Source organism: Pecten maximus, chromosome 6 (assembly GCF_902652985.1).
Source record: "Pecten maximus chromosome 6, xPecMax1.1, whole genome shotgun sequence".
Lineage (NCBI taxonomy): Eukaryota > Metazoa > Mollusca > Bivalvia > Pectinida > Pectinidae > Pecten > Pecten maximus.
The window spans coordinates 9,252,498-9,273,016 of NC_047020.1; the positions used below are offsets into that span (position 1 = coordinate 9,252,498).

Sequence of the window (20,519 nt, forward strand, 5' to 3'; positions counted from 1 at the left end):
GTGACATACGGTGAAATACAACCATAATTTAAATTTTCTTTATTACCAACTTGTAATAACACCTTCCGCAGCGCAGATTGGCTGGTTCCGTGTGAACTGTATCCATACGCGTGGGAACGACCTACTTCTTTTTTTACTACGAAGCATAAATAAATGGCGACTGCTAGGCCTAATTATAAATGACGTAGTTTAAAGTTAGCGGTGAAGTGATGATTGACAACAAAGACAAGGGCCGTATAAAGAAGCTACTGGGAAACGATGAGTACACCATTGAAAAAGAAGGAATTGATTTTGAGTTTGATCGGCTTATTCTAGATGTAGTCAGGTCCAGTACCGGTGTAAACAAGCAGACGACAAATCAGATCACCTCAGAGGGAGGGTAGAGACAAATTCGCATGGATAACAATGATATCGATGATTTAGTAAACAAACAAGCAAAAAAAAAAAAAAAAAAAACTTTGTCAAATTTTTCCTTTTTATGATTTTAAGCTTTTCCGTCATTTTCTGAATCAAAATCCCTGTATACAAACTGAGCCCTCTCCTTTGTCTCCTTTGCAAATTCTTTACAGAAATACGGAAGCAAGATGGTTCGTATTATAAACCGAGTTCGCTGCGGGGGTTCATGAGTTCATTTGACATGCAGTTGAGACGGTACGATTGTGGTTACTCTGTCGTCAGTAGTGATGCATTGGGAAAAGTCTGTGAAGTTCTGACAACTTAACAAGGAGTGTTTAAGAGAGAAGAACGGGGAACAAACCAATGAAGGCTCAACCTATTTCGGACGAGGAAATTGAAACTTTGGGAACAAGGCCAACTCGAATGTAGTACTCCTGACAGTGTCAAACACACTTTGGTTTCTCAATACTGTCGGACTATGTGGTTCTGATGAACATAGATCGATGTACTGGAGGGATGTTTATTTGTGCTGGGGAAGAATATCTTGAATTTGACGAGAGACAAACAAAACCGCGTGAAGGAACACACTCGAGGGACGTCCGCGTAGTAAAACCCAAAGTGTGGTGTAATTCAGAGAACCTAGATAGGTGTCCTTTAAACAAGCAAGTTACTCTGAACCAAGTAGTCCATTCTACATAACAACGCATACAAAACAGTGAACAATGAAAGGGGGTGACCAGAAGTCTGAAAAAACAGGCAGGTGTAAACAAACTTACCCAAATAATGAAGAAAATGGTCCTAGCTGCAGGTCTCCCGAGTGATAAAAAACTATCAAATCACAGTGCTCACAAGCACTCACTTGGTTCAAAAGCTAAATGACCAAGACATACCTCTTAATCAAATACGTAAAGTGTGAACAACTACAGCCATGTTAACGACTCCCACTAAGATGAGGATAAATCCAAAGCAGTTCAAAGGCGCCGCACAATGGTTGTTTACGATAGCGACAGTGAATAAACTTTTACAGCGAATCTTCCTTAATCGCGCCAAGTGACGTCACGACAGCATCATATCAAAACAGTCGCTCAGGCACTGTCAAACTTAATTTTTTTCTACATTTTTTTCAAATCACTAGGGATAATGCTTTAAATATAAATTAAATGGAATCATGCCTCAAAGTTTGTTGTAATGTTAATATTTAATCAAATGAATCAACTTCAAGAGTCAATCGTGTAGCACTTTTTCTTCTCTCGCCGGTATCATTGTCCTTTTTCGAGGGATTGGGTGATTTGGTTGCAAAATTGAAATCAGCTTGTGATTTGACGGCGAAGAGAAAAACATATTTTGATGGGGAACGTTGAAAAAAGGTCATATGATAAAAAGAATCGTTTCTCTTCATATTAGATTAATGATACTCGCCAGACACTCGAAAAAAAAAGTTCAAAACTCATATCATTAATCTTACATGAAGGGAAACTCATGGCAGATCCTCTATGTATGTGTATTAACATTGTTATTGCGAATAACAATCGGAAACGATCCCGTTCCGGTCGACTATAGATGAAGGATACCTCAAAAATTTCCATATCGGCAGTAATTTTATTTCCTTGATATCCTCTAAACAGAAGAAAAACTGCCGATTCTGCATTAGGCTAGACAAATTAGCAACGTACAATGTACTAACGACCCTGGCGTATTTTCTGTCTCAAGCTTTTCCTTTCAAACGTAGCTGTATGGACATGAAGGGGAGTGTATACAAGGTGTTATTTTAAAGTGTTAATGATGAGTCCCAAAGGAGCATTTTGTCGTTTTTGTTGTCTGTGCAAGAAGCCATCAACGCTGTGGTATGCATAACAGCTATCAGCAAACTGTGTTATTGGCTCTGAATATCACGATCACGTGATAGGTAGAAAAATGGTAAACTCGATAGATTTTGGCATCGTAACTTTTGCACCCTTTTAATACTTCTGGGATTGACCAATTCTAAACTACCGTAACACCCCTCCACATATCCGCAAGACGTTTGATCTAGTTACGCCACCATGACAGTCTGTTTCGATCATTTGTGGTATATGTTTATGTATATATGTAGTTGCATTGGATTTCAAACTTATTTTCAAATCAATAGGTATACATGTATATATATATATATATATATACAGCGACGTGGCTATTGCATTGAACCCCTCTATCGTCTGGCAGAGAACTATTTCGGTCAGCATGTGTTGGCGGAGGAATCTGTCGGAGAGATTACGATGGATACAGTTTGTACATGTTCATATGTATGATTTGATCACCCTTGTCTCGGAATTTATATCCAACGTTCTTCAGTCGGCTTGCTGTCATGTTTATTTCTTCCTGTACTTATCGGGTGTTATGTCTGTGTCTGACTTGGTAATGCCATGTGGGGCCTATCCCAGGGCAATCTCAGGGCAATTTCAACTGGAATTGAAAAACTTATGGTCCAAAGTACAATCCAATACGAGTCTTTTATGATCTTTTTTCAAATCTTTTGATCTTGCAGATTGTAGACACTGTTGATCGACTTTAGTCCACGAGGTTTACTGTATGTTACCAGGTGGTAGACACTCTTGGCGGACATTAGATCCCGAGGTTTTCTGTAACAGGTATGTTACCAGGTTGTAGGCACTGCTGTCGACTCTATAGGCCACGAGGTTTACTGTGAACTGTATGTTACCAGGTGGTAGGCACTGCTGGGCTTTAGTCCCCGAGGTTTTCTGTAACAGGTATGTTACCAGGTTGTAGGCACTGCTGTCGACTCCATAGGCCACGATGTTTACTGTGAACTGTATGTTACCAGGTGGTAGACACTGTGGTTTACTTAAATAATGACTAATGAATAATATGAGAATTACTCCAATTGATTCATTAAACTGATTACTTCTTCGTCTAGATTGTAACATTTTGTTCGACCTTAGATTGTGACATTTCGTTCGACCTTAGATTGTGACAGTTCGTTCGACCTTAAATTGTAACATTTTGTTCGACCTTAGATTGTGACAGTTCGTTCGACCTTAGATTGTAACATTTTGTTCGACCTTAGATTGTGACAGTTCGTTCGACCTTGGATTGTGACATTTCGTTCGACCTTAGATTGTGAGATTTCGTTCGACCTTAAATTGTGACAATTGTTCGACCTTAGGTTGTGACAATTTGTTCGACCTTAGATTGTTAAATTTTGTTCGACCTTAGATTGTGACAGTTCGTTCGACCTAAGATTGTGACATTTCGTTCGACTTTAGATTGTGACATTTCGTTCGAACTGAGCTTGTGACATTTCGTTCGACCTTAGATTGTGACAGTTCATTCGACCTAAGATTGTGACATTTCGTTCGACTTTAGATTGTGACATTTCGTTCGAACCGAGATTGTGACAGTTCATTCGACCTTAGATTGTGACATTTTGCTCGACCTTAGATTATGAGATTTCGTTCATTCTAACACATTTGTATGTCGCGTCTCTTTGGTATTAATGATGACGAGGTCTAGAAGGATGAAACGTTGTATGAAGTAGTTTAATGTTTTTGTCCTACTGCATATATTCTCAATTTGTATTAAAGAGGATGATATCTTTTGTGTCTTTTGTGCAATCCGTTCAATTGCAGATGGACTGGAATAGCTTATGTACTGTGTTGACTTGAGATACTTTATACATTAGGTATGCAAACTACACATGCCTATCTGAAGGTTTTATTCGTATTTAAGTCAATAACTAACTCAATGTTGCTTATTTTAAGGTTATACAGATCAAATTGTTTAGGGAAAAAATATATGAATAATCTCTGATCAATACCTCTACATATAACAGTAATGTTCACAAGACAATAGAATAAACAAACATAGATGTATGACACTGGATTTGTGTCTACATGTTTAACAAGGCGAAATTACGCCAAATAATCCAAAGAATTATTCGAAAACATGCGAGGTTCTTCTGTTTAATTCGTCATTTCCTCAGATGGTAAAAGAATGTAATGCATGTATGCATCTCATGGTTACATGTTTCCCCCTCGAGGCTGTCTGTGTGATTTATAAACAATTATGTGTTCGATCTTGAATATGGAATTTGAAACAGGTCCCCTAGGCGATATTAAATGGCATGAAGAAAATGCAAATGATAGCTTGCTTCAAATTAGTAGTTTTGGTTTTAATACTTAAATGACACATTTTGTGGAATTTGATTTTGAACGATTTGGTCAGCAAATACATTTCCCCATTCCCATTTGCATCATTTTAATTCGACAAAGTAATGCATAACCAAAGAACTGATAGGAAAACTAACATGCTGATGAGGCACATTGTTAAATTCATATAAGATTTAGACACTTTTGAATTATTTTATTTGAAGCTTGTTTTTGGAATTGTCTTTGTTCGGTCGTATGGCTTTTAGTGTTATGAAAAGTGCAATTCAATAAAAGTAGAGGCAGAATGAATTAAATTGCACCAAACAGCAGTTTACTTCTTCTAAGACTCGTCATTGATGTTAGGGATATGAAACACCGGTTTACTTCTTCTAGGACTCATCAATTGTGTTCGGGACACCATTCAGGTGATGATTCCTAACTTGGCCAAAATAAATAGCATTAACTTTAATTCAAACACGTAATGTTTCTTTTCTGATAATTGTGTACGTGTTCACTGGTTGTTATTTATTGAGATAAAAATGTATTACTATAGCCTTACTGATAAATGATAACATATTTACGTAAAAATATACTCGTTGTTATTTATAGAACGGGCGATGAATACGTACTGATAAATAATAGCGGTTTAAGTACTAGCACATACTAGCTGTTATTCATACAGAAGGGAACGGGCGATAAAAAGGTATTACCACTAGTGGTTTACGTAATAAATTATACCTGTTTATAGAGGGGGAAATAAAAAGGTACCATTGAAATATTACTTTTAAAACATATAGTGTAACTACTGCTAGAACACTGGATATTGTTCAACCATTGATACCTTGATGATATCACAATGTGCCATAATGGTTAATATAATCTGGTTATTCTACTTCTACGTACACATTACACGATACATAGGAGCCCACTCAGGCTGTATATTGTTAAGATTGCCTATCACCTTTACGCTACATTTTGCGAAAGGTGTAGAATAACCAACATGCAATGGAGATAATTCAGTCGAGTTGTAGAATGTTTTGAAAAATTAAATAACAATAATTGATATATTTTGTTGCCTGGACATAATTGAGTACGCAAAATAATTAGGTATCGGCATTTGTTCACAGTCGATTTATCTCAGCATCATAACCTTTACAGGATTTTTGTTGACCATGACTTAATATAATTCAATTTGAAACACAAAAATGAGACCTATAATTTTATTCAATATGATAGGGACAATGGAGTTACGTGTAACGATGATGAACATAACATTCTGACCGCCTTATCTCTCAAATTATGATGGTGCAAACCTTCGGATTCCGAATGACCTGCAAGGGTTTAGGGGGAAGTAGGGATATTACTATCGCGTGTTCTTGAGCAATAGATTTTACCCAAATCGCTTGGATGACATGCGATGGGTCTCCCGTATGTTGTTTAGTGAGGTAGCCACCAGCTACTATAAGGATGCCCCAAAATTAGTACAGCCTGTAATAATTATATGTATGCAAGAGTACTATTAAGTAACTCTTTGTATTTGGCTGTCTAACCTCTAATAGTGTGCTCTAAACAACATATACGGATTGTACGAACTTTAATTAACACTGATTGGCATCTACTGCCATTCATTATTCAGATCTCGAAGTAACATGAAATAGAAAATAATAAATTTTCTCTGCATTAATGGTATGCTGTTTACACCCACGTTGTAAATCTACCATGATATAACAAATAAATCGTTATCCCTTGGGCGACTAGAGAAATAAACTGCGTTTCACGTTATCACATGTTTTCTACCACAGCTATTCGCTGATATCGATACTGACATGCAACTTAATTGGGCCGTCTCGTGACACGTCCATTTGTCACCATCACTAGGGGACACATGATGTGTTTGATATCACATTGTATCAAAAGTTCATGCTACTTCCTGGGGATACTAGAAGGTCATACATTCATAACTTCATCTCAGAATTATGCAATATACAACGTGTTTGTCTATTACCATGCAATACAAAGCAATTCATAATCAATGCGTATAATGCAAGAATTATCCTACATATATTAAAGATCTTTTGCTAACGATAAATACATATATATAATCACTACTGAAATAACCAGACTATGCATGTCAATGCTAATATATGAAGAACGATATAGCGTTATTAAGATTATTTAGGGAAGATAACACATTTCAAAGTGGCTGTTCTATTTTGATGGAGTATGCCATTACGGTATTGTTCAATGAACTTGATGCACTATAATCTGCAAATCTGTGTTGAAAAAGATGATGGACGTTATATGAGATGGTGGATGTTATAAAATATGATGGATGTTATCTAAGATGATGGATGTAATATGAGATAATGGATGTATATAAGATGATGAACGTTTTTTTAGATGATTGATGTTATATGAGATGATGGATGTTATATAAAATGATGGATGTTATTTAAGATTATGTATGTTATTTAAGATGATGGATGTTATTTAAGATGATGGATGTTATTTAAGATGATGGATGTTATATAAGATGATTAACGTTATATGAGATGGTGGATGCTATTAATGATGATGGATGTTATATGAGATAATGGATGTTATATTAGATGATGGATGTTATATTAGATAATGGATGTTATATTAGGTGATGAATGTTATATTAGATGATGGATGTTATATTAGATAATGGATGTTATATTAGGTGATGAATGTTATATTAGATTATGGACGTTTTTGAAGATGATGGATGTTATATAAGATGATGGATGTTTTTTTAAGATGATGGATGTTATATGAGATGATTGACGTTATATGAGATAATGGATGTTATGTTACATGATGGATGTTATATAAGATGATGGATGTTATATAAGATAATGGATGTTTTTTTAAGATGATGGATGTTATATAAGATGATTGATGTTATATGAGATGATGGATGTTATATAAGATGATGGATGTTATATAAGACGATGGACATTATTTAAGATGATGGTTGTTACATGAGATGATGTATACCATATAAAATGATGTATATCATATAAGATGTAGAATCACTCATCCGTTTTACGTATGTAAATTATAAAAGGTGAGTATTTGAAATATATATATGAGTGCCTGTTTTCCAAAGTTAACGAAGTTCATTATTTTTCATCAGCCAATATAGACATACCATCTATATTTTCGGTACATACCACCAAATCATACCTGTTTTTCGCTTACTCGATTAATATTTGGAAATACATAAAAACATTGCAGACGTTTCGGATAGAATAAAATAGCAACTTCCACACACCTTGAAACCAATTGAATACATTGCGTGGCATACTTTAACGTTTGACACGAGGCACTGTTTCGACGTAGTCAACGAGACAAATAGATGTGCATCAATCAAGACCCACATTACAACAGACAATTAAATTTGCACGTACCCTCAATCAATCAAATTAGCTGAGGCGGATAAATTACAGCTAGCACAAGGCTTCTTCATTGAAGAACACCATTTGTACAAGTTCGATCAGAAGAAAGAAATACAAAGTGGAAAGGGGAAATATCACAAACAAACAAACTGATTTCGTTGGAATAAACTATTCGATGATTAGTCATTTAGGACATGCATGTTATTCCTTGCAAGACAGCTTGCGGGGAGGGGGAAGGGGGATGTAGTAGAGTTTGCTTAGGAATAAGAAATACGTGTATGGGGATGAGGTAGAGGAGGTGTTACACAGGGATCACAGATCAAGATCGTTTGAATGAATAATATTGTGTGAAGCATAAAAAGGGTTTGCCGAAGAAGTTCAATTGAAATTATTGATGATTGGCATATTTAGCATGACGGGAAGTTGGGGAATGCTTCGCCTGATGGGTATCTGAGTTTGTTGCAAAGCGGCTGAGGAGGTGTTTGAGAGAGTTGTTTGGATGGAGGGAATCAAATGGACAGTAGTTGCTGATGGATTGAGGGAAGGTATCTTATCGTAACGTCGCATAAATGATTAAAGGTTCTGGATGCAGCGCCTGGTAGCAGCAATTTGATTAACCTCGATATATTTACGCCTATGAATGAAACAAAAACATCAAACAGAGTCTTTGAGACATTAATTGCCCAAAACCAATTTGACCAAAACCTGATGTTATTTGAATCACCCATAGAGTGAACACTTGGAATAGGTTTCAAAATTTCAAAAGGCCACAGGGGCCTATGTTATGGCCAAAATAAACGTGTCCATCAGAGGTGTATAATTAGGTTCATTTTTTCATCCAAAACACTCCCAAAACAATATTTTATTTGGTCAAATGATCTTATTTTCTTACGAGTATGATTTACTGCAAATGTAGATCCTACATATGTAGCTAAATATAGCACAATACAAATTAGCAAAACAAAATGTAAGACAAAATTAATGAAAATTTTGAGGCGATTTTTAGCTGTTTTAATTGTTTTTGGAGATGATACACCGAATTCTGGTTTTTGGCATATTATGTTTGCATAATGTATTGAAAATTTCAAGAAATGTGTTCTTATGTATGCCAGAAGCAATGCAAGATACTTTGATGCGGTAAAATTTGGGTTATGACGCTTAGCAATATATGCATGTCAACAACAGATTGATATTTAGACTCCCTGCAGGAATACAGGCTATTTTAATAAACACCTTTTTGCATCAGATTTGTGAGAGCGGCCATTTACCCCACCAGGCTTGTACGACGGTGTAAGATGGCAACATAGATATAACAGTGATCAAAGATACATGGAATACATTGGTACTCTGGTAGCCTGCGCACAGCAATGCTTGTAAATCTGAATTATCCCTGCGAACATTGATTGATGAACGTATACACTCGTTTTGTAATGCTTGTTTGTTAAGTCACAGGACAAATGCAGATCAGGAAACTTTGATTAGGTGAAAATTTGAGGATGTAATTAGATATACATGTACATGTAGATGTAGTTGCTAAAAATATCAATGATATGGACGTGCTTGTGTATGCGTTATCAGAAAGGTATTCTTACATAATTTGATTCATCTTACTTCAAAGATATTTGTTTTAGCCTTTTGTTTTTAGCAAATCCATATATCTGAGCAATAAACATTACATCATTTTTATACAAAACTTTCAAGATGTGTTCCTGAATAAATTGGTAAGCTGTTAAAATATTTCAGTAAGTTTATATTGCCTTCAGTGTCTGAGATATCATTCCGGTGTGAACAGTCTGCGGATGTTGAGGTACAGGAAAGCTATTATTTCTGTGGCTTTACTATTAACTTAACTGTAATTGAGAAACAGACATCATTTACGTAAGATGTGTTTGGCGACATCACGTTCAGAATCTAACCATATAACCATTGTTGATCATTGACATTGAGTGACTGATGAAACTCCTTAAAAATCCACATCGGTATGCTCTCTTGGACTATACAATACTATCATAAACAAATCAAGAAATACTCTACGTAACGATATAAGTAAAAATTCCGTTCTCTCCTCAGAAACGTCTGCCTGCAGTATATATAATGAAACGTCTCTGTTGACGAGGTGTTTTATGTGAGGTACTCACGACAATAGATATGTATCATACTGTTTGTATTATTCCAGCCTTGTCTGGGCTTTCAACACATACATAGACAGATCAATGATGTAGGATAAAATGTATAAGTTTCGTTATACTTCACGAAAAAATTGGTAAAAGACAATTCTTAACAATTCACACGCAGCACAAACACATTCGTCAAAACACAGATTATGGGGAAAATGAATGCCCCCATAATTTATCACACAATTGTTCGCCTATATGATATTCTTGTACATTGTGTATGTCATTATTGTAATTATCCGCGAGCAGCTTTTTGCGTTGTCGCTGCTTAAAAATACACAAGCAGAATTTTGATATACCAATAGAGAAATAGAAGGTTATGACTTTGCTATTTGTGAGGTTTTTACACTCGGGGTTTTTTCATGTTAGACAATAAGTTGTTTCAGGTTATTCATGTTTATATTTGCAGTGTGATCCCGGAGTTGGGACAGATGCCTTTTATGATCTGATATATAGACGTCCCAGAATACTCATGGTGATTGGCAGCGCATGCTCGGAGGTCACGGAAACTCTTGCTGAAATTGTGCCTTATTGGAACCTAATTCTTGTAAGTGACCTATATAGAAAGAGACACATTGACCTGGTTCTTATTTAGTCTTATGTAATGCATGCATCGTCTCATACAATGTTTAATGAACGCTTACTTTCTCTAAAATATGATACTTACACTTACACGTGGACTAGAATGCGGTCCCACAGAAGCAATGGTGGCTTTTCACGACTTCTATTAAAGGAACGCCAGGAACATTTATCTTCCTGCAATATAACACTTACGAACTATGTCTTTTCCGTCTCCTCTCCATTGCTCTTCTCTGTAAAAACTGCGAAAAGGGAAAATCTTGTTTTATTACAGGGCTTTTTCTGACAAGTCACTTCTTGGCCACTCCTTTACGCTCACGAGAAATTGACTCCACGCGCTTGTTTGGATTAGTGTTGACTGATAGATGTGCAATACAGGACAGAATTGAACTTTATATTGATTCCGAACAGGCCGCTACCATTCACAAATATTTTCCGAGACAACAACACAAAGAAATAAGTAGTTTGAGCTTTTATTAAATAAAATACATCACTCTACATTTACAAGTGTACTTGTTAAGTATATTGAAAGTGGTAGTATCAAGATATATGTATTTGTGTATTTCGTGTCAATATAGCAAATCTATTTTTCCAGTTATCCAGTTAAACCCGAAACAACATTTTAATGCTAGAGTCCTAGCACTACAAACATTGATCGCTTTAAGAGAGTATTCAGTCGGACATATAAAACATAACAGAGTAATCGTCAAAATGCTGAATCTCGTCCGGAACGCTTTATAATGAAGCTACAATGGTGAATTCCCGTTTAGTTCACATCATTGAGTAGCAATATTATTCATTTACAGCTATGGAATCGTTTCATTATGCATGGACAGCCGGCTCCACGAACTCCTTAAATGTTCCTGGCAGCCAGACTGCAGCAAGGCAACCAGGAGCGCGATGCATTTCTCGCTTAACTTCATCGTAGGATTTCATCAACGTGTTCTTTTCACGCGACGTACTTCTGTAAATACGGTTAACGGAGAGAGTTGACATAACGTAACGTGATATTTATCTTTAATACATTAACGTAAATTAAAGATAAAGAAGGAATACCAACACTAAATGATTAAAGCATTGATTTTAATGTTCAAACAAATATGCGTGAGCTGATCTTAAATATGGGTATTAAACAGTTTGAAATAAATTCATTGTTGGAAAAGTAATTAGATTGAATTACTCGTGCGTTAGCGAAGATGCCAACCAATTCAAAGAAAATATCGATAATGGCCTATTTACCTGAAGAAGCTACAAGCCCTGTGTAGTAGCACAATGAGTGGATTAGCTAACATGACGTGACTCTAGTGTTAACAAAAGACAATGATAATTCCTCTTAAGCAATCGATATATGTGTATCCTTAAAGTCTTCTTAGATGTCAGTCACATGCATCTAGTTCCATTATCGAAATTAGCAATAATCAAAATAACGGTTCCAGATTAAATTGGTACATAGAGTATGTAAGAGATATTACTTGTAAATTGACAAATTGCTTCGACAGTCAAAATGTTTGGGGCTTAGGAGACCTTGGATTTATCATTTACATATAAAGGAGAACGTTGGACCTATAAAGCGATATATTGTAACCCACATCAGTAATCGTATCATTTCAAAACTCAGTTAGTGTAATTCAGCATTTGCACACAATCTTGATACGAGAATAGGCATATGTAGCCTTCATGAAATCGAAGTAAATAATGAACGGTTTATTTACAAGTGTGGCAGATATATCAGTAGGATAATTAGCATTTAACTGTAGCCTACTACCTCAATCCATCTGTGTTTACGGCAATTATTTGACAAATGTTCAGCCATGATTGGTGGGTAAGAGGTTTGAAGTACATTGGAAGCATCGACATATTCCTACACATTGTCTTTTTCGTATTCTAAACACAGAAGTTTCGTTAGGTTAAAACTGTTATTTCAACTGATAGCAGATTTTAACAAATATTCATAGCGCGAAATTGCATTGAATACATTTCAGGTTACACCATGATGATATAATGCCATTGTTAAAGTTATATTAATGTTATATATGGTAAAATGTATAAGTATTTGTATGTACACATGGTCGCGCAGATGAACCCTATCCCTTTTCACTTCCGATCGCGTTATCCAGCTCGGGTTGATAAGGTCAAAGGCAAGTTTGTTACCACTGTGTTATTCCACCATCCAAATGACTTCTGCTTCATTAATGCCATCCGTCGTGTAAAACTTTGTCAAATGCGGGTTAAGTCACACCCTTAAAACGTCAATTTGGGTTGTAACAACCATCAGGTATAAAGCCAAAAACGGAACAAAAAGAATAAGTCCACGTGACAATGATTTCAACCATAAAACTTTCTTATGGTTTTCATCAATTTGCATTAAGACTTTGTTTATGCGACAATTGAAACCCACCTAAACACACGTAAGTAGAAAGTAGATGATTAATTGCAAACTACAGTGCGTGATATTAAGACTAATCTAGTTTATCAGGGGACAAGCTTCAAATAATTTAACAAACATTGACGCCAACCACGAGCTGATTGCAATACTTCATTTTAGATGAAACAAACTTTAAACGTTCGCGTGAAATTTCATCATTCATTCTGTTCTAGCTTAATTATTTATTCCGGATGTGAAAAAGGTACATTTAAGAAATATCACATCTCAAACTCCGTTGTGATTAATAATTGAGATTATACACCTTCACGAATCTGGAAGACTCGATTTCTCTTTCCTCATTAAAACGACATTTGTGCCCCAGCATCGATATATTAGGATATAACTACTTCATAGTAATAAGCGATGGCCAATTAATCAAAAACGGGAAAAAACTGCGGAATGTCATAACCAGTTTAACGTGCAAATGTACTCAAATGGTATAACTTAACGGACTAACCCAATTACTCCTCTCCATAGAAGAGCGTTAAAATATGAATTAGATACTGTATTGTACCAAATATATAACATTAAACTAGATAATGTAGATTAATTGTAATTGTCACTACTTGGAGGGTGTCATAGAGAAATATAGAACACAAGGAATTATATTCTGGGTTGTCTAGACATTGAAGAATATCATCCCGAGGGTCGGAGATTTCTCACTCAGGCAGGGGATGATTATTTTCTCTCATCAGACTATTGTGATTACGCAAAAATATATTGCAATGCAACACAATGTTGACGTGATGCGATTGAATTGTCGCCGTTATGTCATTGAATTATTGCCGTGACGTCATTGAATTGTCGCCGTTATGTCATTGAATTGTTGCCGTGACGTCATTGAATTGTCGCCGTTATGTCATTGAATTGTTGCCGTGACGTCATGGTATTTGTGCAAGTGGGTATTATCTGTCGTACTCTAGGGATTGACAGATATCATTACACTAGAGGGGTGACATAGATCTTACACTATAGAGGTGACAGATATCATCACAATATAGGGGTGACAGAGAACAGTTAAAAAGGGAGACAAATCCAGATAAACCTAGAGAGAAAGTAACTATTGACAAATAGAAGGGGAGGAAGGCACATTATTCATATAACTAATGTCAAAGGCATACAGGGAAACGGCAAACCCAGGGGGCCTACTCCACACCTACATCCCGTCTCTCTCCAAATTGTTTAAACGACACCCAAAGGATTATCACCTGTAATACTTATCTGAGTAGCAAACATAACATTGGTCAGCTATCATACACACAGTTTGACTTTCAATATGAATGAAAGACAATTACCAATGTTGTGTCATTTTACACGTTAACTTTCAGGCAAAGAAAGCGTATTAGATAGTGGAACTTGTCGTACTTTGCCAGTTTATAGTCATTAACCAAAGTTTTTATGATTTATAGAAATATCAGAGGATGTAAATAAGGCATACATTGACAGAAAACATCCCTTTTCGAGTCAATTAGCGAAACGAATTATAAGGTCTTTCTCATTGCCTGGTCGAAAGGATTGTCCTGATTGAATTATTCATGGTGTGTGGACACATAGTTGTCATGGTTCCTTCGAACGGATATGTAAGCTAGGGACCTCTGGTCATTAACATACTTCGGAAAGACAGAGGATACATATTACTGCAATGAATGAACATGTTCTGTTTACTTTTTGAGGAGGATAACACATTAATAACATCAGCAAAATGATGCTAATTTGTATTCGAATCCGTTCTGACACAGCCAGTACACTGAAATGACCCGCATCAGATCGTCGAAAAAAGTATTAGTTACATTATACACGAGCCAAGAGAATTGTAAGCATATTTGAAACAGAACCTAAACAAAGGGAACTACTTTTAAAACAGATTCGCTGGGACATACCTAGAAAATTCTATTATACACGATGCTGCAACTTTAAAAAATCTTAATGGTACTTGGTAAATGCAATCTTAAATAATGCAATAATAAAGCCACTGTCTTCAATTATACCACAGTTGGTCTAATCTCTTGCACAATACCACAGTTAATTACTGTCTTAAGCAATACAACAATTAGTGTACTGTCGTGCACGTTACCGTCATAAATGTACTTCTTAAACGATAACGGTAACGCAATCAATGTACTGGCTCAACACATTTAATATACTGTCTTAAACGGTACAAAAGTTTATGTACTGTTATGGTACCGTGTAATAAATGACTTTTAATGGTATCTCAGTTAATTACCTGTCTTCAAACATACAACAGATACTTGTATTGTCATTAATGTTACAACAATCATTGTATGGACTATCGTTAACAATACCGCAGTTAACTGACTGTCATAAACGTTACAACAATCATTGTAATCATTTCATTTACCCTATCAATATGAAATATTGTCAATGACGTTACTGTGTTACATTTATTAGATATAGTCAGGGCTGTTACGATACTACAATTAATGAAATATCAATGAGAATAGATAAGTATCAAGCGAAATTCTAGAATAATATGATAGTGTCGCTTCGTTCACATAGTAAAGCAATGACATATATGCTGTATGGTACTCTGGAATCTAATGATAATCAGACGCTATTTTCCGTCATACGATCCATTAATAAACAGCCATTCTATGTACTTTGAAGGTGTCCTATGCATCTACGTCACCTGCCTTAAGTGAACGGGAGAAATATAAAACCTTCTTCAGGCTGGCTCCAACGGACGCGGCAAACAATCCGGCAAGGGCGCTCTTCTTACAACACTTCCGGTGGAATGCTGTAGCAACTGTCTACGAAAACAAGGAGGAATTTTATTTGGTTAGTTTATTTACGTAGGAACGGCTAGGTCGTGCAACTTGGAACCATGACCCTCGCGGTCTTTATATGACATTAAACAATACAAAATAACAGAATAATTATTCACATGATATTTTCGCTTATTGCAGGATATCCAATAACTTATCAGTAATGAAATCCTAGAATTGTATATATGATATCAGAGAAAACAGTTGACGCATTCAACCCGAAAGAATAGATACTGAAATTAAGCTTTAATATTGTCCAAATCAACCTCTCCTATACATTTGATTAGAAATATAACGATTGACTGAAGCCATGTTCGTTTAGAAATAATTACATGCTATGGATATAAAATCAATAAATTGTATTTATTTTGTCACCTTTAGGCAATGGCAGAATTGACACCATTCTTAGAGCAGCACAACATATCGGTGAAGGCCACGGAGTCTTTTGGAACAAAAGCAGGGGAGATAACCTCAAAGATGAAATCACTTAAAGTAGGTTAAATCAGCATTGGTCAGTGAAAATGTCTCTAATAATCACGACCTGCTTGAGCTATACTTAAACTACATTGAACTCCAACATGATCTATTCTGATCATTGTCAGAAATGACAACCACGATTTACTACATCTTGTCAACTAAAGGTCGTCTGATACAGGAATACATGTACATTGAAATGTGTTTATCAACCTTTAATCAAATATCTAACTTTAATTTTGCTAAATTTATAAGATCATAAATTCAGTGCAGCACGAGGTAAATTACGGACAATTTACTTACTTTTGCACTGGATTGGTGACCACATAAACTAAGTAAAATACAATGTTATACTTATATTTACAACATTTAAAAATTCGGATAGACACATACACCTTGCGTGACCCACTTTCAAAATTAGTCTGACGTAAAGTTTATCCTTGCACAACATAGCCACATGCAAAGGTCGTTGATAGACAACCACAAACTCCACCCACAAAAGATTTTACATTAAAAGATAACAACAAGTATTTCAATTATGTGATCACACCAATTTTACAGCTGTGTTAGCAATTAATGGAATAAAGTGTTTTTTTGGTATGACAATAAGGCATTACATATGTTAATAAATACTGACACGTGGTTCGCGGACGAAAATCATCTAATATTTACATATATTCATACATAGAGAACTAGGTCACGTTCTACACTAGGTCATTGAGAAATAAACAGACTTGCGCACAGTTCGTCGGTAAAAAACAGTAGATATTGTAAATATATGAATATGACAGACATTGATACAGAACGACATTGAAATAAGAACATATTATCGAACTGATTCCTTGTCCCCCTCTAGAACAACTAAACTTAACATACTTTTGATTTCGATCACATCCTAATGTATATTATCTAATAATTATAATCAGATACAACTGTTGAAAGCATGATAGTAATGTCTCGTCTTTCCACAGGATTCAGACTCCAGGATTATTATTGGTGCGTTCTCTGAGCCTGCTGCGAGGCAAGTGTTGTGTGAGGTTTGTTTTTATTCTCCCCGACGTTTTCCTGTTTCTTTAATGTGTTATCATTTTTATATGCGACAAAACATGATTCATTTATTTTGGTTTGTATAAATATTTGTGGTAATCTGTACTCTGATATATACAACACAATTCATTTCCATTTGATATATACAACACTATTTATTTCAATCTGATATATACAACACTTTTCATTGCCTACTGATATATACAACACTATTCATTTCCATCTGATATATACAACACTATTCATTTCCATCTGATATATACAACACTATTAATTGCCATATGATATATACAACACTATTCACTTCCATCTGATACTTACAACATTAATAATTGCCATCTGATAAAAGTATACAACACTATTCATTTCCATCTGATATATACAACACTTTTCATTGCCTACTGATATATACAACACTATTCACTTCCATCTGATATATACAACACTATTAATTGCCATCTGATATATACAACACTATTAATTTCCATCTGATAAAAGTATACAACGCCATACATTTCGATCGTACACTAAATGTGATCTTTAAGATGTTTCAAGTTATTGACAAATAGTGTCACTCTAAGTAACAATGATAAGCCTATGGTTATGCTTCCTGTTACTTCATTGATCAGCATCTAAAGATATGATTTCAGTTCGAGGAATTGACCAATGATCTTTGCACGTAATGGTATAGAAAGACAGGAAAGTACACACTGCCCACTTTAAAGTATGTACTGTGAACAGTATTTCAATATAAACCTGTCAGGACAAAGCATGCGTTATAAGGATTCCGGCCGTATTATACACCCAACATTTAACCGCTGAACGGCTTCTAAAGCCGCCACAAAATAAAATTCGTACACGTTAAAGTGCAAGAAACTATTCATCTTTCGATAAAGAACCCCTTCAACGCCGATACAAACCGTAAACGTTTTAATATTGACACGCGTTATAGTACAATAGCTTGGAATTTCTCTTCGCTATTTGGATGTGATTGTTGTAATAAAAATGTCTGTTCAATCACGTGATTCCGGAAGTACTCGCGAACTGCTGACGCTCATTGGTCGCCCCTTTATCTTAATCATACGTGTCCGCTCGGAGTTCCTAAATCAATCCTGTGTAACACACCAATTCTCACCTGACATAGCAGCCCTTTATTCAAACTACGAACATAGTATGCAAACTCTATTGAATAGTTATGCGAATTTGATCAGACAAAATAATGTAGCATTGATATGCCTTCCAATGAGTTACAGTGTACGTCGTGGCTTATACATTTCATTCAATGAGCAGTACCATTGATGTTTCTAAACATGTTTCATAAAAGTGCAGATCATCAGAAACTAATCAGTTTGCATTACCGTTGAAATCAGATTGTGTAGGATGGAGCTCCAGACGTGTTGTTTTTGTTAATTACTGTTTGTGTTTACCGTATAACCAGTAGGGCTATGTTGGAGAGCTCGGTCTGATTATCACGACTCTGATTGTAAGATAATTACAGTTACGTCTGTCTATTACATGGTATCGTGCTGTTTTATCACACGACCTGCCAATGAAAGTCTCTAACAAAACATAGCCTTATAGATGTTTTATTGACCGCGGACGAGTTCTCTAAAGATCTAGCGTTATTTATTTAGTTTGACCGTTTGATTTTGTTTGTAAAGTACATTTTTGTCTTGATCTAGGATACTTTAAAATATCGTAGAGGTCCATGTCACATCAAACTGTAGTATGTTATGTGGAATCTTTTAAAATATTAATTTCATCATCCATACTTAAACTTCGTCGTTGCTACTGACTTAGTATACCTCACGCTCTCATTAATGACGGGCGTTTTATAGTTACTGATACAATCATGCTGTAATCTACAGACAACGAAATTGAATAGTAACAACATGATTTAAGTGTTATACATTTTAACATCAGGATGCAGGGAAGGGAAATCCGGGAAGGGATTCCTTTAATAGTGTGTGAATTGTGAGACGACGAAATATTTTTATCAATTTGATTTACATGTAAATACTGGTTTTGGAGTTTTTATGATTACGAAATGGACTAATAATAATGTGATTTATGAATAAACAAGGCCTCGCGAATAATTTAATGTTTCAAGTAACAAATATTGAAGATTAGACGATATTGAATGTTTCAATGTCTGATTCACAAATTTAACTCTGAGGTCAACAGGAAAAATAGAAATGTATACACTGTATATAGCAGTGTTTTCATAAACAGAGAATGAACATGTTACATAACAATTTTTATTACATTTTTACCAGTGAAATATCGAAAATTAGTCATTCTATAAAAGTGATATTTTTCACTAATGACAGAACACTGCTTACAAACGACGATGGGGAAAACTAAGATTTGCATATAGCTCTCCGTCATGTTTTATGACAGTATCTCTTGTAGCTAAAAGTTTGCTATTTTTCACGAGTGCGTAGCAAGAGTAAAAAACATCAAAATATTAGCCATACTCGTGAAATATATTTGGTATTACTGAAGACACTTATTATATACCCATACCACTCCACTCCTGACCAGTAAATAACCAAAAAAAACTCCTGACCAGTAAATAACCCCAAAACACTCCTGACCAGTAAATAACCCCAAAAAAACTCCTGACCAGTAAATAACCCAAAAAACTCCTGACCAGTAAATAACCCCAAAAAACTCCTGACCAGTAAATAACCCATAATCATAACACACTGTTAGATATCCTCATATATTTATATATTCACCTTTACAATTTACAGGCATACCGATTGAAAATGTACGGAGCTCGGTACGTTTGGCTGATTATAGGGGACTTCGTAGAGAAATGGTGGACAATGGCGAACGATACAGACTGCTCGCAGGACGATCTACGTTCTGTCGCAGAAGGATATTTTACAGTGGCCAGTTTCAATACATTTAAATATGGAAAGGGAATGTCTGTAGCGAATATAGTAAGTCTCTCAACCATTTCTTCAGTATCCCTCGCTGAGTTCCACTTAGTAAATATGACAATTCCTAGAATGAACGTAAATAATCACCAGATTTAAACCTTGCATATCTACTGGCGGAATGTCGAA

The 20,519-nt window shown here is 35.5% G+C and overlaps 1 protein-coding gene across 1 annotated transcript in view; it reads left to right on the forward strand.

Moving 5' to 3' along the window:
- The window catches only part of LOC117328895 (gamma-aminobutyric acid type B receptor subunit 2-like), a 59,020-nt gene that overhangs the window by 19,329 nt on the left and 19,172 nt on the right, over positions 1–20,519 (forward strand). The window contains exons 2-6 of the mRNA XM_033886498.1: positions 10,547–10,684; positions 15,767–15,937; positions 16,306–16,416; positions 17,370–17,435; positions 20,202–20,393. Coding sequence (XP_033742389.1) covers positions 10,547–10,684; positions 15,767–15,937; positions 16,306–16,416; positions 17,370–17,435; positions 20,202–20,393 — 678 coding nt within the window. The remainder of the gene's footprint in view (positions 1–10,546; positions 10,685–15,766; positions 15,938–16,305; positions 16,417–17,369; positions 17,436–20,201; positions 20,394–20,519) is intronic.